Here is a 19,363-nt window from a genome sequence, read left to right as displayed (position 1 = left end):
GAATTAGATTCCACTCCTTTAGGAGAGGAGTATCAGAGGTTTTGGGGACATATTAAAGGATTTGAGGACATGTTTGAAAACTACCTCATTGTGTATACTCCCTAAGACTTTGTTTTCAGGGAATTTCATTGCTGGTGTTTTAGATACTTAGCAGGTAATGTATGATAAGCAAAGAGTTTGAATGATGACAACATGCCCATCTTTAGAATTTATGTAACGAATTATTTTCCCGTTTAGGAATATATAAACGTTAGGAAGAGCATTGATTTATTACAGTGATGATTATATTCTAGAGATTGACTTGGATTAATCTTCAGAGACTGTCGTTTTAAAAAAGATTCTGACTGTTGACATATCTTCACCTTTTAAAGTTTTTCTTTCCTTTTTAAATGACCCTGAAATAGGGTGGTGACCTTTGATTGTCAGTAATGTTGTAGATGCATCTTGAGACTTACTTATCTTAAGTGGCTTATAAGCTGTTTCTCAAGGCAGTTCCAGATAAGGAATTTCAAGAACATTCTGAGTTAAATAAGTATTATTTGGATAGATTCAGTCTCTTTAGTAGATTAGAAAAGGACAACACTCATTTATATATTATAATGTATATTAAAGATAAAACATACAACTGCATATATTTGCTATTTGAGAGTCACAATTTGCACCAAGAAATTAGAATATAATTTATTGTATTCCCAGTGTGTTTTTTCTCCTCCTTTTTTAAAAACAGCTATTCATTTATTTATATCAATTGATAAGATATCATCTTTGGGGACCCAAGTGTGAAATTCCAAATCTGTCCTCAGGATCACTTCTGTTTCCTTCCAGTTTTATTGAGATATAGTTGACATATAGCACTGTATAAGTTTATGGTGTGCAGCATAATGATTTGACTTATGTATATCAGCAAATGATTAGCACAGAAAGTTTAGTGAACATCCATCACCCCATATAGATACAAAATAAAAGGACAAATTTTTTTCCTCATGATGAGAACTCTTAGGATTTACTTTCTTAGTAACTTTCATGTATAGCCTACAGCAATGTTAATTATAGTTACCATGTGGTACATTACATCCCTAGTACTTATTTATCTTGTAACTGGAAGTTTCTACCTTTCGACTTCTTTTATCCAATTCCCCCCCCCCCTTGCCTCAGGTATCGACAAATCTGATCTCTTTTTTCATGAGTTGGTTTTTGAAATATAATTGGCCTACATACAACTCTGTTTAGTTCTTAGTGCACAACATAGTAATTTCATATTTCTATACATTTCAAAATGATCACCATGATAGTCTCGTTACCACCTGTCACCGTGCAAAGATACTACATAATTATTGACTGTATTCTCCACACTGTACATTTCATACCCATGACTCATTTTATTTTGTAACTGGAAATCTGTACCTCTTAATCTTCCTTAACTGTTTCTCTCATCCCCCCAACTTTCCTCTGCTTTGGCAACCACTTGTTTGTTCTGTTTATCTATGACTCTGTTTCTTTTTCATATTTGTTCATCTGTTTCATGTTTTAGGTTCCACATATAAGTGAAATACAATATTTGTCCTTCTCTGACTTATTTCACTTAGGTCCATCCATATTGTCACAAATGGCAAGATTTTTCTTTTCTTATGACTGAGTAATATTCTCTGTGTGTGTGTGTATGTGTGTGTGTGTGTCTACATGTCTACATTTACACACCACATCTTTATCTGTTCATCTATTGATGGGCATTTATTTAGGTTGCTTCCATATCCTGGCTATTATAGATAATGCTTCAGTGAACATGGGGGTGCACATATCTTCTCAAATTAGTGTTTGTTTCCTTCAGATAAATACCCGAGAGTGGGATTCCTAGATCATATGGTAGTTCTGTTTTTAACTTTTTAAGGAATTCTATAGTGTTTTCCTTAGTGGCTGCACTAATTTACATTCCTACATCAGCACACGAGGGTTTCCTTTTCTCAACATTTCTTGGCAACACTTGTATGTTGTGCTTCTGATAATAGCCATTCTGACAGGTGTGAGGTGATATCTCATTGAGGTGATATTTGATTTGCATTTCCCTGATGGTTGGTGATGTTGAGCATCTTCTCATTTGCCTGTTGGCCACCTGTATAGATTCTTTAGAGAAAAGTCTGTTCAGGTTCTCTGCCCATTTTTTACTTGAGTTTGTTTTTTTGATGTTGAATTGCATGGGTTCTTTGTATATTTTGGATAGTGGCCCCTTGTTGGTTGATATATCATTTGCAAATATCTTCTCCCATTCAGTAGGTGGCCTTTTCATTTTGTTGAGTTTCATTTTCTGGGCAAAAGCTTTCTAGTGTGAGGTAGTACCATTTTTTTTTTAACGTTTTTATTGAGTAATAGTCATTTTAGAATGTTGTGTCAAATTCCGGTGTAGAGCACAATTTTTCAGTTATCCATGAACATATATTCACTGCCACTTTTTTTTCGCTGTGATCATTTGTTTTATTTTTGCTTTTGATTCCCTTGCCTGAGGAGACATATCCAAAAAAATAAATTGCCAAGACTAATGTCAAAAAGCATACTGCCTGTGTTTTCTTCTAGAAGTTTTATGGTTTCAGATTTTGCATTTAAGTCTTTAATCCATTTTGAGTTTATTTTTGTGTATGGTATGAGTAAATAGTTTAGTTTCATTCTTTTGCATGTAGCTGTCCAGTTTTCCCAACACCACTTATTGAAGAGGTTGTCATTTTCCCATTGTAATATTTTTGCCTTCTTTGTCATGGATTAATTGCTTATACAAGTGTGGGTTCATTTCTGGACTCTCTTACTCTGTTCCATGTATCTGTTTTTATACAGTAGTATACTGTTTTGACTACTGTAGTTTTGTAGTATACAAAGCATAGTTAATGTGATACGCTGTTTTAACAAATCAAAGAATAGAAATTACATGATCATCTCAAAAGTACAGAAAAAGCTTTTGACAAAAATTAACATTTGTGATAAAACCTCCCAACAAAGTGAATATAGAGGGAAAGTACCTCAACATAATAAAAGCCATATATGACAAACACACAGCTAATAACATCATACTTAATGGTGAAAAGCTTGAAAGTACTTCCTCTAAGAACAGAAACTAGACAAGGGTGCCCACTCTCAACACTTTTATTCAGCATAGTATTGGAAGTCCTTGCCACAGCAGTCAGACAAGAAAAAGAAAAGAAAAGGAATCCAAATTGGAAAGGAAGTAGTAAACTGTCACTGTTTGCATATCATGACACTTTATACAGAAAATCCTAAAGACGCCACCAAAAAACTATTAGAACTCATCAATGAATTTGGTAAAGTTGCATGATACAAAATTAATACACAGAAATCAATTGCATTTCTGTATACTAACAACGAACTGTCAGAGAAATTAAAACAGCTGGGCGCGGTGGCGTGCACCTGTAGTCCCAGCTACTTGGGAGGCTGAGGCAGGAAGAAAACAACCCCATTTACAATCAAAAAGAGTAAAATACCTCACGATAAATCTAATAAAAGACTTGTACTAAGAAAACTATGAGACACTGATGAATGGAATTGAAGATGATACAAATGGAAAGATGTGCTGTGCACCTGTGCTGTACCAGAAACTAACACAACATTGTAAGTCAGCTATAATTTAAAAAACAAAAAAGATACTGTGCTCATAGATTGAAAGAGTCAACATTGTTAAAATGACCATACTACCCAAGGCATCTACAGATTCAGTGCATCCCTATCAAAATTTCAAAGGCATTTTTCACAGAACTAGAACAAATAATTTTAAAAACTATAGAACCACAAAAGACTCTGAATAACCAAAACAATTTTGAGAAAAACAAAGCTGGGGGTAGCATGCTCCCTTATTTCCAACTTTACTACAAAGCTACAGTAATTTCCTTCTTTTGGGGGGAGTGGTTAATTTTTTTTTAATGTTTTGAAATTTTTTATATTTAAAATTATCTTTAAAGTTAAAAAAAAATTGAATCCACTGTGTATCTCAGAGCAGAATACAGATAGAAACATTTTGCATGCCGTGGGTTATACTCATTCTGTTTCTTGGAACAGCCGTCCCCAGAGCATGAGAGTGTGTGTGTGTGTGTGTGTGTCTGCCAGAACAGGAATAAAAATACTTACTGGTGGATGATTTTATGATTTGACTCTTTAAGAAAAAGTGCCAAAGATAATGTTTGGTTTTTGAACAAGATTTTGTGAAAAAGGAAAATAATAACAGATGTATAGAGAAAGAATTGATGCAGTTGGATACAATGTTTTGCAGACTACTGTCAAATGCGGTTTTTTTTTTTTAAAGGGTGAAACAGTATGTAAACTTTAAAAGGCTGTTTCCTACATCTGCATTGATGTAATCTGAGAATTCTCTATCAATTTCATTTACAGAATGATCAAAATGCAGTTTTTTTTTTTTCTGAGTTATAAAGCATTTTTTAACTAAGTGAAAATTTGGCATCTGTAATAATTTTTATTTAATGTTACTATGAATTTCAATGAGAACATTTCAGTTTTGTGCCAGGAAAAGACCTGGGCATTATTTCTCTGTGGATAGTTAAGTGCTTTCCATGTTGTTTCTCTGTTAACACAGTGGGAGATAATAAGGTAAAGAGAATTTCTATGTCTTCAATCATTTTAATTCAATAATAAATAAAATGAACTCTGAAGTTATCCTAGTTAGTATCAGGAAAGGTTTAAGAAGTTCCTGAGTAAACCGTTGACACGCGAGAGGTGTATTGCTAACTAAGATGATTTATTTTGGAAAGAGAAGAACTGATCCCTGATGCTGTCACCTTTCCACCATGCCTTTCTTTTCTCTCTTCTATCATGAGAACGGTACTTTGAGTGTTTTATAGAAGGTTGACAAACACATTTTTGGGTAAATCCAGAATTTATTTTTTCTTTATTGCTCTGAATTATTTATTCCTTATGTTATCCCTTGTTTTTTCTCATTTTCTGCCAAGATTTTCAGTGTCTCTGTTGTACACCTGAATGACAAGTCCTTTGCAAAAGACTTGGGAGGAGGGAAGGGAACAAAAGAGATGTTTTGAGGATTTATTCTTTTACAGTGTGCTGTATTTCCTGTTTTCTATAAGCATTAGCAGTTGGGATCAAAGTGACATTGAAATTTTCATTTGAATACACTCTCTTCCAACCTCCCAGTGTCCTGAACAGTATTCCATTTGTATGCGTGTATCCCAAAAATTGGAAGTAAAATTCTTCCTTAGGCATTTTTGTTCTGTTTTCTTTTTGACAAGAAGATTCCACTTACTGAATATAATAAGACCTACTATGCTGTTAATCTCAGATACATAGTTTAACCTTCCAAATTGTTCACATGCATAACTGGAGAGTTTCTTTTTTCTCTCCCCTCTAACCCCTGTTGGATCATGTGACCTGTCCCTGCCCTATCAGAACTTACAGGGATTAGTAAAAAAAAAAATGCTTTCATGAGCTGATGATTATGATAATCAGGTAATGGTTTTAAAGTGATGCTGCGAAGGTCTTGGTCTGATACCTTTAGAGTATCTGGAGTTATAGTCTATCTTTTTGAACAGGAATTAGTCTTCAGCATTCCATACATTTAAAGAGTAAAGTGCAAGGAGTATGTTAATTCATTTCTCTCTGTTGCTTTTTTTTTTTTAAATTAAAAATTTTTAGGGGTCAGGGGAGACAATTATGTATTTATTTTTAATGGAGGTATTGGGGATTGAACCCAGGACATCATGCATGCTAAGCACACATTCTACCACTGAGCTGTACCACCTCCACGCCTCTCTGGTGCTCTCAACGAAAGCAAGATACTCTTTATTAGTGGAAACGAGATATTTGTACTCTTTATAATTTCAGTTACGGAATTTGGTTTGTATCTTATGAACAAAGCAGCCAAAGTTCCTGGGAAAAATAAATATAGTTGGGTTAATTAATCAACAAATATATTTTTAGGCACACAAGAGGTAAACTACATAGTACGTTTTCCACAGGAAAAAATTGAAAAAAATTGAATTGCTTAAGGTGTTGTTCTTGAATGTATTCCTTTAGTTTTCCAGAATCTGGTCATACCTTTCTATCTGAATATACTTATAACATAATGTTTCCCCCAAAGAACAAACAAATATACTTGTAGTTTTAAAGAGAACTGATTTTGAAAATCATCAGAGGAAAAGACTTTAGAGATGAGGTAATGGTAGACTTTAGAATTAATCTCTATGAAAAACTAAAACAACAAAAACAACAAAAAACCCTCAGAAAAGCTGTGTTCTCCTTCCACATCCTTAGCTAGTCATTTGGCAGAATTTGGGTCTTCTGACTCTTAGCCTAGTGAGTCTTCCCTTGATCATATTTGGGTTAGAGAGAAACAGTAATATTTTAAACTTTGATTAATTTAGGTTATGGAGTTAGAATATTCTTGACATTTTCAAGCACTGTTTCAGGTACATTTGAAGAATACAGAAATAGAAAATACCAAGCTTGTGTCAGAGGTCCAGACTTTAAAGAATTTAGATGGGAACAAAGAAAGCATGATTACTCATTTCAAAGAAGAGATTAGTAGACTGCAGTTCTGTTTGGCTGAAAAGGAGAATCTGCAGAGGGCTTTCTTGCTTACAACCTCAAGTAAGGTAAGTACTTTTGCTGTATGTATTTGAAGATTGTAAAACATACCTCTATTATAGTATGGTGGTTTTATTTTTACTCTTCCCTTCCCTCTTTTACTTTTTTTTTTTTTTTGAAAAAGTTCAAAATTCGAACAGAACAGTTAGAAGGACTGAACAATGAGTACATATATATCCTTAAATATTTTGCCATCTTTATCTCCCCCATTTATATGTGCCCCCCTTTCTCCTGAGCCATTTGAAAGTCAGTTGCAGGCATTATGACATTTCACCATGAGTACTTTAGCATGTCTCCCCTATCAATAAGTACATTCTTCTGTATAACCATAATGCAGCTATGACACCGAAGAAATTTTATATTGATATGATATCAATGCTTATATATAGCTTTATATCCAAATTGTCCCACATATATTTTTATATAACCTTTAAAATTTATTGATATAAGGTAGTCAGAGATCACACATTAATGATTATTCTTGGTCTTCTCTAATCTAGAACAGTGTACCTATACTTTTTGGCTTTCCGTGATACTGATATTTTTGAATAATTCAGGCTTGTCTGAGAGAATGTTCCATAAACAAGATTTATTTATTGTATTTGTTTATTGTCCTCATGACTAGATTCAGGTCAAACATTTTTGGCAAGAAAAGGCATAGATGATGTTTTATACACTCTGTTGCAGTCACATCAAAAATCATATAATGTCAGTTTCATTCTTGATGATGTTAGGTTTAATCATAAGTTTAAAGTTATATCTACCTGTCTCTCCATTATATTGGTGCCTTTCTGTCTTTGTGATTATTAAGTAATCTGTGGGATTATACTTCGAGATCGTGTAAACATTGTATTTCCCAATACCATTTGACCCTGTATTTTTAATCCCCTGATGATCCTTACCTGCACCAACAGTTACTACATTAATGATTGCAAAATGATGATTTAAGAAATTCTATTATTCCTTTTATGTTTGTTAGTAGGTATTCTTTTATAAAAGGAGTTTCCTTGTTGCCCTCTCCCTTTTTTTAATACCACTGTAGATTCAGCAATTCTTTTTTTGTTCAGTACATTGTACATTACACATCGTTATTCTTTTTCATACCCAAATTGTCCTTTTATTTACCGAGGGGAGAACCTTTTCAAACCTGCTTTCTGATATGTCTCCCTAATGCTTTGAATACTTCCTTGTTTTGTGGTACAGCAGTATATTACAGTTTTAGGTTCTGCCCCAGACCTCCAGAGAACCCTGATTTTTTTAATTACCGAAAGGTATTTTGAAACCAAGAACTGGATCTTATTGTTACTTTGTACTTTAATTGGACAGACATTTTCAGTCTTTATATTGATGCCTCCAGTTCAAATCCAGTACTTTCTAGGGTTCTTCCTTACCTTCCTCCATTCCATATTTATGTCTGTCTTCTTGCAGTGTGAGAACCCTTGTTTCTAAAATGTTATATTTATTTGTTTTCTAACCAGCTATATACACCAGTAGTTTCAGAATTATTATGTCACTGGCACTTCCAACAATACTTGTACTAAATAAAATTAACATCTTTTCCAGCTCTTTTTTCTTAGAATATATTTCACTAAGGATGTACAGAGTACCATGTTCAAAAGTTACTTGAATTTTTTTAAAATACATAATGTTGCGAATTTGTAAAATAGTTCGGTTTTTTTATTTACATTTAGTTTTAAGATTTATTTTTATTCTAACCTTTTCCTTTAATTTTATGTTTTGAATATGTAAAACAGTTACATCATTCAAAAGTCAAAATTATATAAAAAAAAATGTACTCTGGTGTCTCTTCCCTTAAAACTGGTTTTTTACCTGTACCCATAGGTAAACATTTTCATTAGTTTCCAGTTTATTCTTCTTATGTTTGTTTTTTGCAGATAAAAGGTTGGTTCATGTGTGGGTGTACATACATCCTTTTCTACCCTCTTTTTAAGAAAAGTACCATATTACATTCTCCTTTTCACTTTGTGTTTTTTCTTTGAACAATATATAGAGTGGAAGTCATTCCATGTCAGTTTATAGAGATCTTCCTAATTTTTTAAATGGTTGTATAATACTGCATGGTGTAGATTTATCTTAATTTACTCATTAACTTTTATGGATAGAGTATTATGTGGTTTTCAGTAGTTTTCTATTAAATACACTCAGATACGGTTAATTAATACCTAAAACATCAGGTATGTGTGATATTTAGAACTGATGATTAAGACACAAGTTACTTTCAGAGTATTTAATGTAGCAAATTGCAGTTGGGAAGGTGAAAAGTATATTTGATTATTATTTAGTAAGATGCTACTTAAGCAGGTCTTCTGTGTGGAAAAAAATAGGTATAGAAATACCTGGGGAAAATAACTCCTAATTGTTAAAACTTTTTAAAAAATTATAAAAGCAATACAAAATCATGCTTACAAAGCAATTCAAATAGTTCATAAGGGTACAAGGTAAAAGTAACCCATATCATTTCCCAGATAAATCATTACAGAATTTTAAATTTTTCTAGAAATCTGTGAATGTAAAAATAGTATTTATATTAAAAAGAATATATATAGTATTACAAAAATGTTAAGATTTATGTGGAATGTCTGGACATCTTACAGAATGAGTACGCATTACCAGATCTTCCTCATTCATTAGAACAGCTTTGTAGTAGCTCACTTTTTATTTAACAGCTATGTAGTATGTACTTGTTTTTAGTTGTGAATAATCCTTAGGTATTATAAACATGATGCAGTAAACATTTTTGTACAGATATCTAGGTATATGTATAAACTTGTAGAATAAATTCCTCAGTGCAATTGCTCGATTGAGTGATTAAATTTTGTGGTTATTTTCAAATTGCCTTTCAAAAAAATTAATATACCAACAGTATTTGGCATATACTACTGCTAGTTATGGCTGCATAGACCTCCATTGTGTGGAGGTTATATTGTAGTTTATTTATAGTAAATTCTCATTGTTAGGCATTTCTAATTTTTCATAATCTTAATATTTTACTAGATATCTGCAGAGTTAAACCTTTGTCCATACCGTTTAATAATTTTCTTAGTAATTCCTGAAAATAAAATTGATAGATCAAAAGCCATGTGCTTTTTAAAGGTGTTGATGAATGTTTCAAAAATCTGATGAGAAAGATTATACCATTGGTTAACTGATTATATGAGCCCACAGCTTTGTAAATGTGCCAGTTTTCCCAAACCATACAAATATTAAAGTATTATTGTTTTTCAGTCTGTCAATTTGAAAGAAGATGAATGGTATTTGTTTTAACTTCTTTAATTGTTGATGAGTTGAATATTTTTTCTATGCGTAATAGCTGTTTCTTTTAAAGAAATTTCATGTTCATGATTTTCTTCAGGTTTTTTTGTTACTGTTTTTTGGTTTGAAGTTTTTTCTTTTTTTTTTAGAAAAGATATTTATGTCAGTATTATACCTTTTTTGAATATATTACAAATAATTTTCTTTTTTTTTGCCTTTTCTCTTCTGATATATAGAAGCTGATAACATTTATATATTAGATCTGTTAATGTTATAGTTACAAAAATTTTCTTCACCCCAACATTATATAAATAATCATTTACATTTCCTTCTAAGGAGCTAACAATTTAAAAACCAAGAATGGGTTGCACTTTTTCTGAGTTTACATTATTTTTAGTATATAGATAAAAATAAGAATATTGAATAGATTTATTGAGCTCATAATATCTGGTTAATATTAAAGGAAATAATTTTATCATGACAACTTATTAAACTTTTTAAAGATACTTTTAGGTTTGGTAAGAGATACTAATTTTCATTTTCCTAGGGCCTCATCTTGTTATTTGCATGTTCATATTTTGCTTTTAGAGCAAAGTTCTAAATCTGCTGTGTTGTCATAACTATATATAATGGTATATTAATATTATATTGGACATATTTTAGGTTAGATAGTAGGAAACTTTTTTAAAGCAAAATTTTTGGAGTTACAAAGAATTACAATTACTGTTACTGGCTGTCATAATAAATGAAGTCAGTAATTCCAGCTGGAGAGATTGTGGGAGACAGGAGCTTCTACTCTAGTTTCTTCTGCTAAGAAGAACTTTAAGCATAGGGTATGTTGCCTGACTTCCTATACTTCAGTTTCCTCAGGTATAAAGTGATAATAGTGATACCTACTGCACAGGGTTGTTACATGGGGTCTGTAAAACAAAGTCACATCTTAAATTTTTGTAGACTTACATGCTTAATCTAAATCATGAATAGAAAAGCAGTATTTAATTAAAAATTTTTAGATCTATTGAAATAGTAAAAATTGTTTCTGCTTCTGTTTTTTACTTGAATAGTTTAATTACAAATATATCTGCCTTTCTTCAGGAAGATACATTTTTTTTAAAGGAGCAACTTCGTAAAGCAGAGGAACAGGTTCAGGCAACTCGGCAAGAAGCTGCCTTTCTGGCTAAAGAACTTAGTGATGCTGTAAATGTGCGGGATAAAACAATGGCAGATCTACATACTGTACGCTTGGAAAATGAGAAAGTAAAAAAGCAATTAGCTGATGCAGTGGCAGAACTTAAACTAAGTGCTGTGAAAAAAGACCAGGTAAAGTGTGTTAATTTTGAATTTCCATTTTTGTCAAAAACTCACTTATAAGCTCATGAAAGAGAATGAGTTATGTTAAAATAAGTCAGGTCAGATTCCTGGTCACAGAATTTTAAATTTCCATTCATTTTTTTTTAGTCCTTGTAGCTTCTTGGGTTGAAGTTAATACAAGCTTTAAGAAAAACTGCTGTTAATTAAACTTTCTGATGTCAGGGATATATTGCTTTGTTTGCAGTTTTTTACTTACTAGCTGCATAAAAAGATACTATGGTTATTTAACAGGGTAATACTTCTCAGGAGATAGATTATTTTAATGAACCTTAGTCCTAAGAATATAAAGCTGGATTTATTAGGAGAGCTAATGTGACTCTGTTGCCAAAACTCCAAAACAAATAAAAATTAAGAGCCAGAAAGAAAAAAGTGAAAATTAAGTTGGGATTTACTACTATATTATGAGATAGGAGATCTTTATCTTCTCTTAGAGGAAGTGTTTTAACTCTTAGGAAAAGACTGATACACTGGAACATGAGTTGAGAAGAGAAGTTGAAGATCTGAAACTTCGTCTTCAGATGGCAGCAGATCATTATAAAGAAAAATTCAAGGAATGCCAGAGGCTCCAAAAACAAATAAATAAACTTTCAGACCAGTCAGTAAGTATAATTGAATTCAACATAGTAAAATAATTTTATATGAATATTTTTGTCTGCAAATCAAATTTATAATATCCTGCACTTTGAATATAATTTCTCTCAGCTTGATTTCACATTATTGGCCTAATATTGTAGTGATAGTTCTGTAAAAATCTGGAATTTTTATTTGCTGGAGAAATAAAATGTTCTCTTTTGTAACATTTTGGTAAGATAGTAAAGTGATCTGTGTAACTTTAGTATTTGGCCTTTAAGATAACAGCAGCTTTGTGGACTTTTCAGGATTTATTTATATGATACATAATTAACTGAAGGAAAGCAATGTAACTTATTTAACGATTGTTAACATTTTGAACAGGCTAATAACAATAGTGTCTTGACCAAGAAAATTGGAAGTCAGCAGAAAGTGAACGATGCCTCAATAAACACAGACCCAGCTACTGCAGCCTCTACTGTAGATGTAAAGCCATCAGCTTCTGCAGGTAGAAGCCTTTTAGACTTTTTGTATAAAATGTCCTCCCTGAAAAGTATGTATACTCATTTACACTGTCTGTTCCCTGTGTAAGAATTTTAGGGAGCTTATAAAAATCCTTGAAAGTGAGGAATTGAGGCAAAGGGAAGATAAGGGTGTAAAAATAAGTCATGCATGTAGTGAATATACAAGATGTGAGAGTGAACTAGTATTTATCTTTGTGAGCATGTTTATGAGTGTTAATTAAATGAGCTGGTGTTTGTAACTGCAAATGCTTATAGCATTTGGGCTATAGGACAGGAGCCAAGAATTGGATTTTTAATTAATATTCCACTAAATCTGGAATTTTAAGCCATTTATGGCACTTTAATTGTACAATTCTGTGGGGGAAAACTTATAAATCTCTTTAGTTCTACTCATGTTTCTCTCTTGCCTTTTTTTTTTTTTTTTTTTTTTGACTGCTTTGGGGGTACTTTCCTCATTAGTGTACCTGTTGGTGGATAAGTTACATTTTTTATTAGTTTATTAACTAACAGAACAGATTAGAGAGACATAGTGAATACATGAACAATATAAAAATTTGAATTAACTCTAGGTTTTCACTTGTCCTAATGTCTTTTTTCACCTTATGTTATTAAAGATTTGACAATAGTGAAAGTAAATACTAGAGTATATAAAAGTGTAATTGTGTAGTGTTTGGGATAATTGGTGTTTTGACTTTTAGAATGTATTGTAAATTTCCTATACTATTAAATTTAGATTCAGCTGTGTAGAACAGGATCCTGCCTTCTATTTTTATATATCCTCTGTAGTACCAAGAAAGGTGTTAATATGAACTTAGTAAAGACTTACTGAATAGTAGTAAAGGACTAGAAAAATGATTTAAAATATTTTCTCAAAGAGTATGGCTTTTTCTAAAAATCCTATTAAGTATATAAAGAACAGTTTGTGTGCCATTTTAGGACTATTTTTAGCTAGTTAAAAAAATAAAATAACCATTTTTTCATTATTGAATGTGAATTTGGTTCTGGCCAAACTGACATTTAAAAAATTCTCATCTGATGTTTTATATTACCCTTCTTTATTGTGTATAAATAGATGTTTTTAAGTAGGTGTTTTTCTCCTTTAGTATTTATTGTATTTCTCAGTATACTGACTCTTAAGTTGTAGTGAACAGGAACATAATAAAAGGGCAAAATAATTTTTAATAATCTTATTTTTTGGCTTGTTATAGCTGAGACAGATTTTGACAATCTAACTAAGGGGCAAGTCTCTGAAATGACCAAAGAAATTGCTGACCAAACAGAAAAGTATAATAAATGTAAACAACTCTTGCAGGTAAGCTAGCTCCCTTGTATGGGAAAGATTTATCAAATGTAATGGCTTAGCTTACCTGTTTTTGATTGATGAGTATTTCACGGTTTCCTTTTTATAAACTGGTATTTAGTTTCACTTTTGAAATGACAAGTGGAGGTGGTTCTGTGTGCCTGTTGTTGTAGGCATGTATGTAAAATCATCATCCTCATGTTGTTACTTTCTTTTCCCCTATATTCTCTGGATACGGGGCAAGTGATTAATTGAGGTTGAATATTATTGTGTGTCTTTTTTTTTATAAGAATACATGAAAAATGTTTGAACAGCGTAAAAGAGGAGTACTCTTTTTTTTTTTTTTTTACATTTACTGTAATAGCAAAGACTTTTACCACATCCTAAAGTGACCAGATTTGCAAAGTGGAAAAAGGGAATGTTAACCAAATTGTTAATTGAGTTGTTGCCTTTATGGTATTATTTATTTTGACTATATTAAACCGTATTCATGTAAGTTTTGCAGCCGGCCTTATAGCATATTGACTCTTGAAGTATTTAAAAGGATAAAGGGAAAATGCTTCTCATTTGTATCTGATTTGGAGAAGGAAGAGAAAGGTGTTATGTGTATGTGGTTTTTGTTTGTTCAATTCAATGTTCTTTTATGTGTTTGTTTCTCTGTACATGTGAGGAGGGGAGGGATAAATTTTAGAGCTGTAGAATGAAGTTCATATATTAGCTCAAAGTTACTATAGTAACATTAATGTAAAATTAATTAAATTAACGTTTTAATTTTAATGAATTTAAAATATTTTGTTACTGTCTTCTAAATAATGTTAGCTGAATGTAATTTTTTTACTGAAGTACTGTCAATTATAATTTGTCAATTTCTGATGTACAGTACAATGTCCCAGTCATGCATATACATACATGTATTTGTTTTCTGAATGTAATCTTTTAATCAGACTTTTAACTGAACATTTTTGTTGCTCCTGAAGATCATTCTGTAGAGAGTTGATTAGAACTCTTACTCTTGAGGTCAAAGTAGTTATTTATATGGGACTAAACTTTTCAGCAAGTATGAAACAATTTTTTACGAATATTTAAAAGAAATTCTCATAGTATTAAAAGGAAGATAGAATGTTTTTTTCAAGCTAAAAACTTCCTCAGTGTTTTTTTGGGACTGTGTTGCAGTACAATTGAAATTCAATAAACTGCATATACTTAAGGTCTACAAGTTACTCGGTTTTGCTATGTGTATGTAATTGTGGAACTGTGGCAATGTCAAGCTAATGAACATTTCTATTACCCCCAAAGCTTTTTTGTACCCATTTGCAGCACATCCCTCCCTCCCCATTTCCAGGAAATCGTTGGCTTACTTTCTGCTACTATAGGTTAGCCTACCTTTTGTACAGTTCCTATAAATGGAATTGTGGTATACTCTTCTTTTTCTGTCCCCTGTCAGCACAATTATTTTGAGATTTATCTGTTTTTTCTTATATTGGTAGTTCATTCCTTTTTATTGTGAAAGTTCAACTCTTTTGCCATTTTAAAAATTGGGTTCATCTTATTATTGAATTGTAAGTGTTCTTTATTCTGGATACAGGTTCTTTGTCTGATTGATATGTGTGGTGAATATTTTCTCCCAGTCTGAGGTTTACCTTTCCATTTCTTTAATGATGTTTTTAGAAAAAGTTTTAATTTTGATAAAGTATGGATTATTAATTTATTCTTTCATGTGTAGTGCTTTTGATGTTAGGAACATTTACCTAATCCAACTTGAGATATTTTCTTGTCTTCTAGATGTTTTGTAGTCTTAGGTTCATTTAGGCTAGGCCTGTTAACCACTTTATTTTTGTGTTTGGTGTGAGATGTGTATATAGGAAGGATATTCAGTTGATTCAGCATTATTTGTTGAAAAGACTGTTTTCTCTGTTGAATTGCTTAAAGCATAATTCAAAGTTTTTTCCTTGAACAAAACATCCAAAATGAAGTTGGCCAATTTACCTTTTTGTCATGATTTGTAACTCTTGCTTTTAACATTCTGGGTTGTAGAGAAGAGCAGTGTATAAGAAATCCACCTAGAGATTGTCTTTGTCGGGAAATCCCTGAGTTTTAATTATCAGCATCTGGAAACAACATCATTATAAATACATGATTTTTATTACCTCCTTTGCAAAAGTAATATATGCTTGTTGTGAAATATTATGGCATTATAGAAATAAAGAATAAAGACGGTAAAAACTACCATTATGATCCTTATCCCCAGAGATAAGAGCTATTATTTTGTCTTATTTTTTCCTACATATACCACAGAGACATCATATAATACTGTATTAAACAACTTTTGAAACAAAAATGGGATTATACTATATATTCCGTTTTTGCAACTTGCTATTTTAAATTTCTGTATCTTGATATTTTTCCTTATTTGTAGATCTGTTTTGTTCTTTTGAGTACATATACTCTGTTCCGTTGTGTGGATATAAAATGATTTAGCCAGTCTTCCACTGACAGACATTTTGGTTATTTCAATTTTTATACCTTTACAGTAGTGTTAGAATAAACATTCAGCACATGTCTAAGTATGTTTGTATAAATATTGGTTCTATATGGATTTAAAATCTTTTGATAATTACACTAATTTCATTTAGGATGAGAAAAAGAAATGCAATAAATATGCTGATGAACTTGCAAAAATGGAACTGAAATGGAAAGAACAAGTGAAAATTGCTGAAAATGTAAAACTAGAACTAGCTGAAGTAGAGGACAATTACAAAGTAAGTTTAGTGTTTGTAAAATGAGGCATAGTATCCGCTACCTTTGAAAATGTGCTATCTATAATTTTTTATCTAATTGTTAATTTTTAACATGGGTAATTGGGATAGTATTTTCTTGTATAGATAAAAATGTACTATGTATTTAGTTATGTTGAACATAGTTCATTATCTATGAACCAAGAAAATGGATACCCATAGGCATTGCCATTGTGGGTTTAATTTTGCACGTTCAGATGGCTATTAAAATTATCTTTTAATCATGCTTAGTTTTTAAGATGAAAAATCATTTCATAATCCTTATTCACTTAAATATAAATGTATTTGTAAAATTATTCTAGGGCCTTGGTGTTTTTTGGGGGAGTATAAGATATGATCAGTAATGTAAAACATTTATGTTAAGATTTTTAAATTTATCACCAAAATGTGTTACTTATGATCCTAAATGAAATACTGCAGAGTAAGTGATACAATCTTAATGAAAATTATTTTTGCCAGTGTACATTAAGCAGCAGGCAAGCCTAAACAGTAAATGATATTTATAAAAATGTTAGAGAAAAAAATTAGCAGGGTGTCTAGCTTAATTAATAGGTAGAAAGAGATCTTCCTTCTAAGAAAGTGTAATCTTATATAATTTAATGTGTGTGTGTGTGTGTGTGTGTGTGTGTGAGAGAGAGAGTGTGTGATTTGTGCTTTTTTGTGTGACTACAGGCCTGGAAGTTCTGAATGGTTTAACTTTGCTCTGTCATAGCTAATTGTTCCTATAATCTAATTTTTAAATATAATAGTCTTAAAGACACCAAGAATTATTTTGTTTGGATGGTACATTATCAGCTAAGGTAATTTTACTGGTGGTCCTTTTTTTTTTTCTTTTTTCTTTTTTTTTTTTTAATCTTCATCTGCTGTCATAATGAAAATTTTAAACTTATTTCATGAGGTTATTATTTTTTTCTGTGGTCCCTGTGGATATTTTTATTGCCTAACAACTTCCCTTATTATAAAGTATGAATACTGAATTTATATGAAATTTTATTTTTGCATAATGATCAGAAAAAACGATTTAGTAAGTATTTATTGAAGCCTATTATATATAAAGCACTATGTTAGCTATTGTGTGGGTGATCATATAAGTAAGGCACAATACTATGCTTAAGGAGTTTATAATCTAGTAGGCATTGCTGGAAGTGTAATGGTGATATTCACAACTCTTACATTCACAACCCAGGTCCTCTGTCAAACTCATGGGAAGCTAAATAATATTTTCATTTTAATTAATGGTAAAAATGAGCATTGAGATTAAACAAAATGTTTAAGGTTGTGTGGCTAGTAAAGGTGCTTGGCTTTTTGTTTAGTGCCCTTTCCCTTATTTTGTACTGTTTAGACACAAACAGCCGTAAGACAGTGCAAAATGTGATGAAGTTCTACATAAATTATAAGTCATAGTACCTTAGGGCTGTTTCCAGTGGAATATTTAGGAGTTAGACATTCTGGAGAAAGTAGGCCTGTGTAGGACTGAACAGGAGGAGGATAAGCAGAGGTAGGAAAAGAAAGAAGCAGCATTATAGAAGCAGCATTATAAACAGAAGAGGCTTGGAGGTCAGAAGTAGTATAATCTGCGAGCTTTGACAGTCTTGAGTAATAGGACTTTAATATCAGTGATGGAGTATATAGACTTGAAAGATAAGCTGAAGCCAGGTTTTGTGGGGCCTAAACTGGAATTTGAGTGCTATTTGCTGTTGAGAATTTTCTAGGAGAAAAGGTACCCTACCAGAGTGGTTCTTTATGAAAATAATTTGGTAGCACTGGGAGGATTTACAGGTTGGAAGGTCATGTTCTCCCCTCTCCCCCTATATGAGAAGGGACTTTATTTTACTCACTGAACACTCAGCATCTGAAATGTAATAGTTCACATAGGAAGGGTTTTTGAAGGTAAGAAAATTAGGTGCAAATATTCTTTGAATTGATAAAGGCCACCTCCTTGGGTAACTTCCCTGATCACCTACCATTGAATCTATCAAGGAAAGCTTTGAAAGACATCCTTAGGAAAAAGCCATTGGAGAATAATTTTATTTGAAGAGTAATTTTATTTGTATCCATAATGCTTATGCTATAATTGGGAAAGAATAGGTGGTTGTTGAATGAGTGAATGACTTAAGAGATTGAAAATGTTGGAGATTGGAGGAGGAAAAGGATCGTTTAACATAGTTTCCTAGCTTCAGTCCCAGTGGGCTCTGAGATTGATAGTTAACAAAAGTACGAAAGTAGGTTTGGGACATTTTGCTCTTACAATGCAGAAAGACAACAGTGAAAACATGTCTAACCATCAATTAAAAGCAGATTTGGAACTTGGGAAAGAAAGTGTGGCACATGAATTAATATTTGTGATAAATTCCTATGTGCGTGATAGTTGAAGGCATTGAAGAAAGGTAGTTTTCAGAGAATGTAAATAGAAGCCAAAGAATAAACTTTGGAGAATGCCTGTGTTTGTAATTGTGAAGAAGTGGACATTACAAAAAGAGCATGAGAGGATGACGTGTTGGTGCAATTTGATACAAACCAGGGGAGAAGTTTTAAGAGTTAGGGAAGTTCATCAGTAATGATAAATAATTTAGAGATGTCAAAGAATAAGAACCAAGGGATATACATGGATATGGTAATAGGAATTATTCTGATAGAATGGTATAAACTAACCGTAGAAGGGTAAGGAGAGAGTAGATAATGAAAAAAATTAATAATTTCTTTCTTTCTTAAGCTTCAGTTGGCAGAGAAAGACAAAGAAATAAATGGTCTAACTTCACATTTGGAAAATCTCTCCAGGGAGAAGGTAATGAACAACGTACTTCCAAAAAAAAATGTTTTCATATGACACTGAATGATAATACAGCTTTATGAAGGGACACACATTTTATAGTTCATTTGAGGGTGATTTTTTTTAAAAAGTTAAATAAATAAGAAAAGAC

General features: G+C 31.8%; 1 protein-coding gene across 3 annotated transcripts in view; it reads left to right on the top strand.

Moving 5' to 3' along the window:
• Nucleotides 1–19,363, top strand: part of TAX1BP1 (Tax1 binding protein 1) — a 76,498-nt gene that overhangs the window by 35,252 nt on the left and 21,883 nt on the right. For 2 of the 3 annotated variants that reach the window (XM_014551504.2, XM_014551505.2), the window contains 7 exons: nt 6,432–6,617; nt 10,978–11,202; nt 11,706–11,852; nt 12,208–12,331; nt 13,556–13,659; nt 16,281–16,406; nt 19,156–19,227. In XM_014551504.2, the coding sequence (XP_014406990.1) occupies nt 6,432–6,617; nt 10,978–11,202; nt 11,706–11,852; nt 12,208–12,331; nt 13,556–13,659; nt 16,281–16,406; nt 19,156–19,227 (984 nt within the window). The remainder of the gene's footprint in view (nt 1–6,431; nt 6,618–10,977; nt 11,203–11,705; nt 11,853–12,207; nt 12,332–13,555; nt 13,660–16,280; nt 16,407–19,155; nt 19,228–19,363) is intronic. The other variant, XM_014551506.2, reaches the window with a different exon arrangement.

The sequence above is a fragment of the Camelus ferus genome, chromosome 7 (assembly GCF_009834535.1).
Source record: "Camelus ferus isolate YT-003-E chromosome 7, BCGSAC_Cfer_1.0, whole genome shotgun sequence".
In the NCBI taxonomy this organism is placed as follows: Eukaryota; Metazoa; Chordata; class Mammalia; order Artiodactyla; family Camelidae; genus Camelus; species Camelus ferus.
The sequence above is the reverse complement of the archived record's forward strand: the minus strand, read 5'-3'. Positions and strand labels throughout refer to the sequence as shown.